General features: G+C 40.1%; 1 protein-coding gene across 1 annotated transcript; it reads left to right on the top strand.

The window, feature by feature from the left end:
- Window positions 1-1,300: 1,300 nt before the first annotated feature.
- Window positions 1,301-2,990, top strand: LOC136678839 (macrophage mannose receptor 1-like). Its single transcript, XM_066656999.1, has 4 exons — window positions 1,301-1,340; window positions 1,665-2,054; window positions 2,148-2,402; window positions 2,629-2,990. Exons 1-4 carry the CDS (start codon window positions 1,301-1,303, stop codon window positions 2,988-2,990), a joined length of 1,047 nt encoding a protein of 348 aa, XP_066513096.1.
- Window positions 2,991-13,854: the final 10,864 nt, after the last annotated feature.

Below are 13,854 nucleotides of genomic sequence, written 5' to 3'. Positions count from 1 at the left end.
GTGCTTTTCTGTAGAGAACAATGGGTGAATCTTAAAGTAGACCTCTCTAACTGTAGAAGCTGTCTTCATCCTTTGACATTTGGACACTTATTTTGTTCTACTGGACGGGGTGGTCATGTTACATAGTGTGTGGTTTGGTGGCCTCATTGTTTTGACTCTGACTCACAGTAACACATGCAAAACATACGCATTGTCCTCAGAGTCCATGAGTGAAGGGTATGAACTGCTGTAAGATTAGATCTTCTGCCTCCACCTCACCCATCGCTCCAGAGAACACAGTTCCACTGTTCTTCTGGTAAATGCTGGGCGGATTCTGTATAGTGGCTGAATTCAGATCAGTGTCAACATACATTTAGACACAGTGTACTGTGAGGACAGAGACAGGAATCTCATGCAAAGCAAGTTCTGTGGAAGAGGACTGTTGTTGTTGTTGTTGACGTCATGGACAGTGTGATATAAGATAGGTGTGGTAGATGATGGAGATAAGAGGATTTGAATTGTAAAGAGATGTATGGAAGAGGACAGTGAGAGACAGGGTCAGTCGGCACAGAGAAGCAGAGTGAGGCGGACATAGAGGAGTGTGATTTAACCAGATCCTTAAAACCCACAAACACACAGCAGCTGAAACGAACCAGTGAAGAGAAGACAGAACAGAACCAACACCGAGGTAGGATTCATGTTTCATTAACATTAACTCAGAGCTAAAGAAGCTGCTCCAGTCTTCTGCTGGGGTTAGTTTTCATAGTGGACACTGGATAAAGAGAAAGTTCTACATAGTGACCCAGTTACTGTGAGGTACACACTCCAAAAGAACTGGAGAATCACTCTGAGGAACATCACTGAACTACACTGAGAACCTAAGCAGGTTCTAGATAATACCTGAGTAATTATAATGTATGATCACTAAGGTCCAATGGAGTTGTGTTTGTTATTATAGCAATAGTCTGGTTCAATTATAGAAATTACATTTAAATATTCTCCCGTTTAATGGAACAAAATCCACTGAAACATATCTTTGGATTCTGTGGGTTAACGTCCCTCAATTACTCTGAGATGCCAAAGACGTTCCAGATATTTTCTGAAGAAGTGTGGAATATAGAAGTTCTACTGAGACCAAAACGAGTCCAGAACCAGAGAAACATGCCTTCAACCTAAAACAGGAAAAATATTTCAACTAACATTACTTTATGTGCATCATTTATTAACTTTATAACAATCACATTATTTCTCTGTGTGAAATATACATTTACACTTTGATGTTCAGGAAAATCTAAATAAAGACATGTATTTACTTTTAGAAATGGATCTGAAGTGGGTTTCCATCATCTTCCAGTTATCAGGTCAGTGTGTGTGTGTGTGTGTGTGTGAGTGAGTGAGTGAATGTCTAAGGGTTAATTGTTGAGACTAAAACTATATGGTACTTTATGCCATTTCTGCTGTATTTATATCAAATAAAGTATTCATTATTATTTCCACATTAAGAGACGTTTAGGTGTTGGTTAAGTTCGGCTCCTAGAACATGTTGCTGCCTGGGCATCTACTTGGAGATTAGCCACTAGTTTCTGAACTGATCCAGTGTTAGAACTGGTTCTGAGTTTAACACATCCACCAATAAATATCTGTAAATGATCTCTACAAATCAGTCCTTCTCGTGTTCTCCACAGCTGTGTGTGGGGTATCTGCATACACTTCCTATCGGTACGTTTTTGTGAATGAGAATAAAAACTGGACTGAAGCTCAGAGCTACTGCAGACAGAACTACACTGATCTGGCCACCATCAACAACATGGAGGAGATGAAGAACCTGAACACGACTCTCAAAGATAAAACTACCAGCTCAGTGTGGATCGGTCTAAACAGAGGGGGCACTGGGAGATGGCTGTGGTCTCTGGCTGATGGAGGACTCTACAGTGAGGGAGCGGAGTACAGGAACTGGTGCAGTGGACAACCAGACAACTCTGGAGGGATAGAGTACTGTGTCACAATGTGGACAAATCCTGGAAAATGGAATGATGACAGATGTGATTATCTACACCCTTTTGTGTGTTATGACGGTAAGAACTCCCAGATTCAGATTCATGTAAATAATAATCTCTTCATGAAATGGATCTGGAAAATTGTAAATTCTGACTGAATTAATGTTTCAGAAAAGAACAGCACTCACAGATATATATTTATGAATGAGACAAAGACCTGGCATGAAGCTCAGAGCTACTGCAGAGAACACTACACAGATCTGGTCACTGTGAGGAACCAGACGGAGAACCAGGAGATCTGGGATTTACCACAGTCATCTCATAACAATGGTAATTTCTGGATCGGTCTGTTCTACGACTCCTGGCAGTGGTCAGATCAGAGTAACTCCTCGTTCAGATACTGGAGGCCTGGACCAGATTATTATGGTAAAAATGGACAGCAGCAGTGTGCCGTAGTGACTGAAGACGGTCAGTGGACTAATCTGACCTGTGACAACAAGCTCCCCTTCGTCTGTTGAGAGAGTGAGTCATGATTCACTGATTCAACAATGAGCTGATTAATTATGATATACACTTAATTAACAATTTTAACATTAAATGCTGTGTTGAACTGCTCCATGTTTCTCACTGACCTCTGTCCTGTTGTCTCCAGATAAAGTGGTGTTGGTGAATCTGACTCTGACCTGGAAAGACGCTCTGAGATACTGCAGGGAGCACCATGTGGATCTGGTCTCAGTTTACTCTGAGAAGGTCCAGTCCTGGGTGATGGAGGTGGCTCAGAAAGCCTCCACTGATCATGTTTGGCTGGGGCTACGTCACACCTGCACTCTCAACTTCTGGTTCTGGGTGAGTGGAGAGTCCATCTGCTACCAGAACTGGGCTCCAGGGAACGGGACCGGTGGAGAAGACTGTGGTTCTGGAGAGAGATCTGGAGCGGTGGAATTGAGTGGAGGACAACAGTGGGTCAGTCTGCCACAGAACCAGCAGCTCAACTTCATCTGCACCAACTACTGAGGTCAGTTACACTTTGTTTGTCACTGGAATATTGAAGTGGACATTGTAGCACTCACTGGTTCTTTCTCTTCTCAAAGATGAAGACTGAAGCCAGGTGTGTTCCCTTTCTGAGACACAGAAGATCCTCAGTGGGAAGATCCTTATGTTCAGTGATGTTTATGATTTCTTGCATTATTACTGGGTTTAATGGGTGGTGAGTAAATATGTACATTTTGATAACAATGTTGGATGTTTAGTGCGCAGATGAATCATTTTCTTCCTGAAATATATGTGGTCCTCAGTCATGAAACAAACAGAATGAGTTTGTTGAATGGACACATTGTTCAAGACCATGGTCTTCAAATGTCAGTTTTAAACATTGTTTCAAGTTTGATCTATTTTTACAGTCCTTCTTTTATTTTGTGTGCTTTTTATTCTGTGTATCACTGTATCATCATCATTACTGTCTACACACCAATTCTGTCACAAATTTATTAAAAAAAAACAATAAAATACTGTATAAAATAATATGAAATTTTGACTGTAAATCATAATGTCATCATGCTCTACTAAAACAAATGCAAAAGTCATCTCTGTACAACTTGTTTTATAAAATGTCGATCAGTCATTGTTCAATTTATGTGTAAAACAACAGAAACATGCTGGGAACCACAGACAAAAAGAAAGAGCTCAGAGCCTCAAATAAAGTGTTATCATATAATGGAGCATGACACAGTCATTTACAGCGTGTTACATTTTCCTCGATTGTGGGGCGAGTGAAAGAACAGTGAATCAGATTGGTGTGTGTTTGTTTTTATTTTAAAATGTGTTCAGTGCAACACGAGGTGCATTAGCTATGTTTAAACAAAGGGATAAAGTTTGAAATGTTATTGAACATCAAAAAGTACATTTGCTATTGTTTATGTTGAACTTGAAAAGAATGGATTTTCCTGAGTAATATCTAATGGATCTAAAGGATAATGAAACAGTCCGTGTGTGAACACTCTTTAAAATATCTGTGATTGTGATCAAACTAAAGTTTGATGCTGGAAGCAAGAGTCTATTAACATTGTTTTTTCTTATATATCTATTTTTATGTTCTTTTGGAAATCTGCACATTTTTTGAATAAATAACATATTCTATGTGAAATTGAATAATGTTTTAATTGTAATTTATTTCTTTAACTTGAGAGACTCAAACACAAGGGCAACATTACGGTAACGAGAGCTTCAGCAAATGGTAGATTATTAAGATCCAGTCTCTGAAGTCACATCCTAAACCTTTTAATTACAGAGGTACAGAGAAACTCTGGCACTCAGCGTGAAATCAACAGATTCACCCACATTCATTGACATTATTCATTTCCATTCAGCCATTCCTCCATCTACAGACACAGTTGGCTTTGATCTGTTGGTCACTGCCTCATGTGCAGCTGCTCCAGAGACTCCCATTCTACCAGTCACTGCTTTTCTAAGGAAAAGACTTTTCTCTTTCCGTAATATTAAATCTGTTGATCCCTGTTCCTTCGCTCAGTCCATCAATTTGAGCTTTCCTGTTCTCACTGCTCCATCCTCTCCTGAGGTACATGCCACAATGCTTAACTCTGCTCTTTCCGCGTCCCTCAATGCTTCTGCTCCTGCGAAAACCAAATTGGTCTCTTTCACCACTTCTGCTCCCTGGTTCACCACTGAGCTGCGCGCTATGAAGCAAGCCGGACGTCAGCTTGAAAGGCTGTACAAAAAAACCAAATTAACGGTGCATGCTGATGCTTATCTGCAACACATGCACAAATACAGAGATTCCTTACACACCACCAAGTCTAGGTATCTCTCAGGTCTTATTAATAGGCCTAATGCTAACCCCCGTAATCTCTTTACAACAATCTCTAAACTTTTCAAAGCCCCTGGCAGCAACATGACACCCTCCTCTGAACTCTGTAACTCCTTCTTACACTTCTTTGAAGATAAAATTTCCAATATTAATAACTCTCTTACGATTATCTCATCTAAATCCACCTTTCCTTCCTCACTGTCTCCACAGCCCTCAGTCTGTTCTATATCCACGCCCTGTTTTTCTGATTTCAGCCCGGTTACTCCTTCTCTTATTAGTGATATCATTACCCATTCTAAAAGTACCACCTGCTCTCTTGATCCCCTCCCTACCTCATTAACGAAAGCCTGCATGACTGCTTTGGTCCCTCATCTAACCTCTATTATTAACCATTCACTGTTTTCTGGCTATGTACCCTCAGTTTACAAATTAGCTGCAGTTACACCTTTCCTTAAAAAACCTGGTCTTGACCCAGCTAATCTAAACAATTTCCGTCCGATTTCAAATCTTCCATTTTTTTTCTAAAATCCTTGAGCGTGTCGTAGCCACCCAGCTGACAACATACCTAGAATCCAATAACCACCTCGACTCATTTCAGTCTGGTTTTCGCCCTCACCATAGTACCGAAACTGCCTTGGTCAAAGTTATCAATGATCTGCTGGTGGCTGCAGATACGGGAGCTCTAAGTATTCTGGTCCTCCTTGACTTAAGTTCTGCCTTTGACATAGTAAATCATGCCATCCTCCTTTCAAGACTGCGTGAACTGGGTGTCACTGGTTCTGCCCTTGACTGGTTTATATCTTACCTAACAGATCGAAAACAATTTGTCACACTTTCTGGACATAGTTCAACCATTTCATCCATCTCACAAGGGGTCCCACAAGGCTCTGTCCTTGGACCATTACTGTTTATTGTCTATGTACTTCCCCTCAGCCATATTATCCGTCATTTCAATCTTGATTTTCACTGTTACGCTAATGACACACAGATTTACCTCCGGATCAATTCTTTCAACAACCCACCACTCTCCAAATTTGAACTATGTCTCTCAAAAATCAGGCACTGGATGACACAAAATTCACTGATGCTTAATAGTAATAAAACTGACCTAATCCTCATTGGCTCCAAATCTACCCTAAATAAAACTGGCTCCCTCACACTCTCAATTGATGATGTCACCCTGTCCCCCTCCACTGTGGTCCGAAATCTTGGTGTCACCCTTGACTCTTCACTCACGTTTCATTCCCATGTTAGTTCCATCATAAAAACCTCATTCTTCCACCTTCGCAACATTGCTACAATCCGTCCTTCTCTTTCCCCGTCTGCCTCTGAACGCCTCATCCATGCATTCATCTCCAGCCGTCTTGACTATTGTAACTCTCTTCTTTCTGGCATTAGCTCCTCACTACTACATAAACTCCAAATGGTCCAGAACTCTGCTGCCCGTCTCCTCACCCACACCCGGTCCCACCACCACATCACCCCAGTTCTCCACAACCTCCACTGGTTTCCTGTTAAATATCGTATTCAGTTCAAAATCCTCCTCCTCACCTACAAAGACCTTCTCAGATCTTCCTCAGCTGGTTTACTCACCATTCCCCCTTCTAAGCTGCGTAGTAGAAATTCAACAGTCAACATCTCTATCGCTATTTAAATCCAAACTTAAAACACACCTGTTTGCGGCTGCATTTAATCCCTCTGTTTCTGATTAGCCCTTGTTTGTTTTTACCCTTGTTCCTGTTTTGTATCATTGTATGTTATGCAGTGTTATGGATGTGATTGTCTTTATGTGTTCATCTGATTGTAACAGCGTCTTTGGGTTACTGAAAAGCGCTTTAAAAATTCAATTTATTATTATTAATATTATTAACAATGGGTGAACCTTAAAGAAGCAGAGTTCACTAACTATAAAAGCTGTCCTTACCTTTGGACATTGTGGACATTATGGAGATTTATTTAGTTCTGCTGGATATAACCAGGTGGTCACTACTGTGTCTGCGATGGTAAATGAACATATGCAAATGATCTCAGAGCAGAGCAGCTGCTGATAACATCATGGTCTAATTTTCATAAACTACTTCCTCTGCTTTCACAGAGTCATGTTAGATTTTATTACAACACAAGCATCCAATGTTTATCTGAAAAAAACTATTAAAACACTACACCATTAATGGATAATAAATAAAGGCTATATTTTATTTACTGAGCACTAACACTGGTGCTGGAGAGGCATCACAACCTCATGGAAATGCACTGTCTCAGGGCCCTAAGAGGTACATTTCATAAACAGTCGGCTGTTGTGACTGACGTGTGGTGAGTGACGTTTATGTAAAGTGTGTTTAGGTGAAACAGACGATCAATTCAGTCCTATACGTGACGTACAGAGGAGGAGTTAGAAAGGTCAGAGATAAGAGAGAGAGGATAGAGAGAGATACAGAGTCACAGGGAGAAGAGAAGACGACAGAAGTGGACGCCGAGAGGAGAACAGAACCAACACCGAGGTAGGATTCATGTTTCATTAACTTTAACTCAGAGCTAAAGAAGCTGCTCCAGTCTTCTGCTGGGGTTAGTTTTCATAGTGGACACTGGATAAAGAGAAAGTTCTACATAGTGACCCAGTTACTGTGAGGTACACACTCCAAAAGAACCGGAGAATCACTCTGAGGAACATCACTGAACTACACTGAGATCCTACACAGGTTCTAGATAATAACTTAGTAATTGTGGAAAATATTCTAGAATGCATTGGATAACTATTTTAATTAACATTGCCAAACTACACTTAGATCCCAAAGGTTCTAGACTTCATGATTATTTTGGGTAGTAAATATCTAGGTTTTACCTGTAGAGGTTCTAGACAGGTCTGAGTGACTTTAATGTTTGTACAAACTCTACTGTGATGCAGAGAATCCCAAAACAGTAGGAAAATTACCATGAATTCAGATCTAAATATTGAATCTTAAATCTTCAAATATTCAAAACATTTCAAGAGTGCAAAATGTGTGTTTGACTTTATTTACATTACTTATACAATATTTGGCATGAATTTTCATTATTTCAGTATCTGTAAAGTGTTTCTTATTTCCTAATGTGATTTTCATGAACATATTAATGACCAGTTTCTCTCTATTTTTCTCTTAGAAATGTATCTGAAGTGGTTTTCCATCAATGTCCTTGTGGCAGGTCAGTGTGTGTGTGTGTGTGTGTGTGTGTGTGTGGTGGATAGCTATCCAAAGTGACACCTTGGCCATTAATATTATTTATTTATTTATTTTAAATGAATAATGAGGAACAAACCAAAGCAGAAAGGAAAATAAAAACATACATTTCTGATTACATTAGAAGTATCTTAGACGTATAGTAAATAGCTTAATTAAAGTTTCGAATGCCACCATCTCCTCTATTTTTTTTATTGCAGAGTGGCCAGAGTATGGAGGGGCAGAAATTGAAAGTTTACCCACAGTAAAATACTAGCTACTATCGCCTCTCGTTGATCTTTTGTAACATTTTATGACTTTAGTTCTGTTTACATGATTATTTATAAATTCGAAATTAAGTAAGACTTTTAAAATCTAGATCAACTATTTAAATAATTACTTCTTAAGGTGTATTCAACCTTGTAGCTATTAAGCAGTATATAAACTAATGTTGCAACTATGTTAGCAATATCTGACTTGCTAAAATTTGTTCACAAACTTTCCCCCTCTAGTTTATAATTGGTCTCTCATTGAATTATTGTTCCTTCCTTCTGTACATTTGTTCACATTCTAATATAAACTTGTGTTTGTGAATAGCTAAATTTGTGTTTATTTAGATGTTGTTTGTCAAGTTATGAGTAAACAAATAATTATTTTAAATCACCTTAGCACCCTGAGGACACAGAGGATACATGACATTTCCTCTGGTGAAATACTAATAATAATTGAAGCAAATATGTGTTAAAACCTTTTCACTTAATACCTCTCTTTCACAGCTGTTTTTGGAGCCTTTGCATTCGCTCCTTATCAGTTTGTTTTTGTGAATGAAGCTAAAACCTGGACTAAGGCTCAGAGCTACTGCAGACAGAACTACACTGATCTGGTCACCGTCAACAACATGAAGGAGATGAAGAACCTGAACACGACTCTCAAAGATAAAACTACGAGCTCAGTGTGGATCGGACTGAACAGAGGGAACACTGGGAGATGGCACTGGTCTCTGGGTGATTCAGATCTGTACCATAACTGGGCTGTGCTGGAACCAAACAACTATCTAGGGCAAGGGGAGTACTGTGTAGAGGTGCATTGGATTTGCTGGAACCTGGAATGATGACACATGTAACCAAATGTACTATTTTATGTGTTATGACTGTAAGATATTTCAGACACAGTTTCATAGAAATCACTTTAGGAAATATATCAGGAAAACATTAAAATATGACTGACCAGTGCAGTGCACATTTCATCCAGTTGTTCATGTGGCTGATACTTGTTTGGCTGTAAAAACCTAAAGAGAGAAATATAGAGTTAACAATGTAATTAAAGTGTGTTTCAGAAATGATGACCAACACTCAGCTATATGTATATATTCAACAAGCAAAGACCTGGCGTGACGCTCAGAGCTACTGCAGACAGTATCACACAGATCTGGCCAGTGTGAGGAACCAGACGGAGAACCAGCTGATGTTAAATGTGACTCTAAGTTCAGGTGTAAACCGGTTCTGGATCGGTCTTTTCAATGACTCGTGGCAGTGGTCAGATCAGATTAACGCCTCATTCCGGTACTGGAGGTCTGACCAGCCAAATACCGCGACTAGTAATGAGAACTGTACTGCAGTGTCCATGGCTGACCAGGGTCAGTGGCTTGATGTAAACTGTAACACCATGAACCCATTCGTCTGCTACCAGAGTGAGTGTCATTTCACTTTCTCCACAATGTCATTATAATCCTCTATTATCCTGTAAAGACACTAAAATGTCCGTTCCCTTCCTTCTCCAGATAAACTGGTGTTGGTGAATCAGATGCTGACCTGGGGGGACGCTCTGAGATACTGCAGGGAGAACCATAGAGACCTGGTCTCAGTTCACTCCGAGGAGGTCCAGCTCTTGGTGACAGTGGTGGCTCAGAAAGCCTCCAGTGAATACCTCTGGCTGGGGCTCCATCACAACTGCTTTTTCAGCTGCTGGTTCTGGGTCACTAACCACACTGTCTGCTTCCAGAACTGGGCTCCAGGGAACGGGACCGGGAGAGAAGACTGTGGTGTTCTAGAGAGAGCCGGAGCAGTGGAATCAAGTGGAGGACAGCACTGGGTCTCCCAAAGAACCAACAACTCAACTTCATCTGCTCCAACTACTGAGGTCAGTTATTCTTTGGTTGATTGGTTACTATTTGAAAACTGCAGCAGTACTGGTAACCCTCATTTATTTCTCTCTTTTCAAAAAATGAAGAGTGAAGGCAGGTGTGATCACTCTTCAGGATCCAGAGTCAGAAAATCCTCATTTTCACTGGTTTTGCTGCTATCCCGCATATTCTTTGGGTTTTATATTTGGTGAGATACATTTTCATGCTTTAGACTATTTATATTCATCAAGTGCCTTTTACTCTAGAGACCTACATTATAGTCTTTGAAATATAGAGAAAATAGTTTTTATTTTTTTATTATTATTATTTTTATTACACAAAATAAACATACAGAAATACTCAGTAAGCTGGATGTGATTTTTGAACATTGTGATATTAGGTAAGAAATAACTGGAGGTTTATGAAATATTCATTGCATAAAGACATTTTTTAAAAATAAATTACAAATAAGTTACAAGTTGTTCTGAGATGAGTTCATATGTCTTTGTTTATTAATGTCATTGAAGAAAAATGAAAACAGTCGAACTTCATGGGTTGGTTACAGGAGTCTTTGGGAATCTCAGACACATGGACAACATTGCTGTAATGACAGTTTGAGGATTATAGTAGATCATTAACTCCCACATAAAACACATCCTACAGCAGGTGATTACAGAGCATTCTTAGGATACTCTGGCACTGAGTGCACAGTCCGAAGAATCACACAAACCATCACATTCCTTCACACTGATCTTCATTTATTACATTCATTCATTCACCTACCTACAGACCCCCAGACTCCAGGACTGAACAGAGAAGAAAAAGGGAGAAAAATAGACTCTTTAAATCTGTTAAAACGATTTGAGTCAAATTTTGAGACTTTGCAGATTTGATTGGATTGCTTCAAACAATCATTAATGTCGACAGGTTCTGATGTTGGATGCCATCCCAACTCATGCCAAAAGTACTAGATGATACTCTGTCACTCCAGGGAACACAGTTCCACAGTTCCACAGCCCAGTGCTGGGTGGAGGGAGGGTTTCTACCTTTCTAACCTAAACTTGTTACGACCTATGTCCACACTGGGTGAACCTTATCAAAGCTAGATTCACTATAAAGGCTGTCCTTACCTTAGTTCTACTGAACATTTTGAGTTGGTACCTGCTGGGTTTGTGCTGGGAGATGGAGGTGTGTATGCAAAGCACCTCAGAGCAGAGCAGCTGCTGATAACATCAGTGTCTGATTTTCATAAACTCTCCCCCTGCTTTCACAGAGACACATTAAATATGATTACGTCTCATGTCAGAAAATCCTAAAAGGGAATATTTACTTTTATTGAGCAAAAACACTGTGTGGTTTAATGCCATCAAATCCTTAGTGAAATGGATTGGCTCACTGCCCTAAAGGGTTAATATATAAAGTGACATTTTCATTGATCATGTGATGAGGAAACTTTAGGCAAAATGTGTTTTGGTGAAACAGACGATCGCTTCATTCCTCTGTCTGAGGTATTAATGAGATGTGCCACTGGTGTTGGATGACCTAAATCTGTCACACCCTGGCACTTTCTTGTTTGTTTTCTCCTTCCATGTGGCTCTGTCTGTTTGTTGTTTTTCCTATCTCCACCCTCGTTCCACTCTGGCTCCACCTCTTGTTCCGCCTCTTTGTCATTATCTGTGTCAGGTGTTTCTTGTTAGTTCTTGTATTTAAGTCCTCTTCACTCACTTCCTGTTATCGGTCATTGTTTTCTTTGTCGTTTGTATTGTGTTTGTGTTATGTTTCGCTGTGTTTTCGTTCTCGTTCTTGCCCGTCTCTCTTGCTCCTTTCATGCCCCATTCGTGTTTAACCGCTAGTTTGTTTGTTGTTATATTAGTGTTTGTTTCTCGTTCCTTGTTCGGTCTCCTGCCTGTTGCCTGCCCCAGTCCTGTAGTGCTGTTTCCTGCTCTTTCCTATGTTTATAAGTCATGTTATTTCGTGTTTCTGGTCTAGTTCGTTTGTTTTGTAATTTCATTATTAAACTCTGTGTTGTAGCGAGTGTGTCCGCCTCCGTATATCTACTCATCACACCCCCGTGACAAAATCATCTTAAAAGAATTAGGTGGTGTGCTATCAGTCCAGAGAACACAGTTCCACTGTTCCACAGCCCAGTGCCAGGGCAACGAGGCTTCTACACTTCTATCCCACCCTTGGTTTTGGGCTTGCTGGTTTTAGCCTCATGTGCAGCTACATCAGAAACCCCCATTCTACCAGTCAGTTACAACCTGTGTCCACAGTGGGTGAAGGTTAACCCTTGTGTTGTCTTGCGGGTCAAAAGTGACCCACTACCATGTTTAGCTGTAGAAAAAATACCTTAAACTATCTTTTTCCAACTTGAAATTTTAGAGACCCCTTCATTAGAAAAAAATGATACTTTGTTTTTGTTTATGTTTCCATGTGAGCTGTACACCACTAGGGTACAAAGATTGTCTTATGGGTCATTTTTGACCCGTGAATTATAAAAGCATTTAAACACTAGAAAAAAGTTCAAAGGCCACACACAAACTCTCTCTAACACACACACACACACACACACACACACACATTAAAGAAACTCCGGCCTAAAAACACATGATCAGTTCTTAGGTCGGAGTTTCTTTGATGGGACCCTGAATCAAAGTACCCCAGTTGGTTGCTTGCTGAAGCCATGAATAGACATTTCAGAGCCCAACAGGTCCTGGATGAGATATTTTCAGGAGCTCTGGAGGAACAAGAGGATGAAGATGTATCTGAAGAGGAAGATGGGGAGGAATGCAACCCAGAGGATGATGCATCTTCAGATGAAGAAGAAGAGGAAATCCATCACGCTGACAGAGAGACTTTTTTGTCAAAGAACGTCAAAATTGCATGGTCCTCATCAAATTCAGACAGCAACCAGGGAAGAACAGCAGCATCAAACATCATAAGGATGACTCCAGGGCCAACAAGGTATTCGGCTGCCCATGTCCAGGACATTTTATCCACCTTTCTCCTGTTCATCACACCAGCCATCGAAAAAATCATCCTGGAAAACACAAATTTGGAGGGTTTCCGGAAATATGGAGAAAACTGGAAAAAAATGGATGAGATTGACCCGCGTGGCTACATAGGGCTTTTGATGGCAGGAGATCAACCCAACCTGGATGTCAGGGAAGATAAACAAGAGAAGGATGTTCCTTGAGCAGTTGGGAAAGGCTCTTGTCACCCCATGTATTGAGAGAAGAGAGTGCCTGCCCCACACAGAAGCCTCTGCAGCCATTGTGGAAGCTGTTCAGGGAGTTGCATCTTGTACTGATCCACCTGAGTCTGAAGCTGGGTCACTCAAAAGAAAAAGGTGCCAGTTCTGCCCCTGGAAGAAGGACTGCAAGACAACAGCTGTGTGCTGCACATGTGAGAAATACATCTGCAAAGCCCATTCTCATGTTCGCACATACTGTCCTGCATGTGCTAAATAGAGTTTATGTTGAATATTGTTCACAAAATCAAGCAACATTTTGCTGTTTTGTTAGTGTTATGAGAGAAATATTTTTATAATTCACTTCCTAAAAAATATAAAATAAAAACTGTTGACAAAAAAGTTCCAGATTGTTGACTGTCTTTTCTGTTTCAATATAATTAATTCAGAAGTAATAACTTCACATTTATATTATAGCAATAATAAACCTCTACTGTGTAAAAGAAAACAGTTGTGACAGTGTAAACTTTTTTACTGGTGATCTT

The sequence above is a fragment of the Hoplias malabaricus genome, chromosome 2 (assembly GCF_029633855.1).
Source record: "Hoplias malabaricus isolate fHopMal1 chromosome 2, fHopMal1.hap1, whole genome shotgun sequence".
Classification (NCBI taxonomy): domain Eukaryota; kingdom Metazoa; phylum Chordata; class Actinopteri; order Characiformes; family Erythrinidae; genus Hoplias; species Hoplias malabaricus.
The sequence above is the reverse complement of the archived record's forward strand: the minus strand, read 5'-3'. Positions and strand labels throughout refer to the sequence as shown.

Coding starts and splice junctions, on each gene's coding strand:
- LOC136678839 (XM_066656999.1), top strand. CDS start 1,301: ATGGATCTGAAGTGGGTTTCCATCATCTTCCAGTTATCAG. Junction 2,055..2,147: donor CCCTTTTGTGTGTTATGACG/GTAAGAACTCCC, acceptor TTAATGTTTCAG/AAAAGAACAGCACTCACAGA. Junction 2,403..2,628: donor GCCTGGACCAGATTATTATG/GTAAAAATGGAC, acceptor TGTTGTCTCCAG/ATAAAGTGGTGTTGGTGAAT.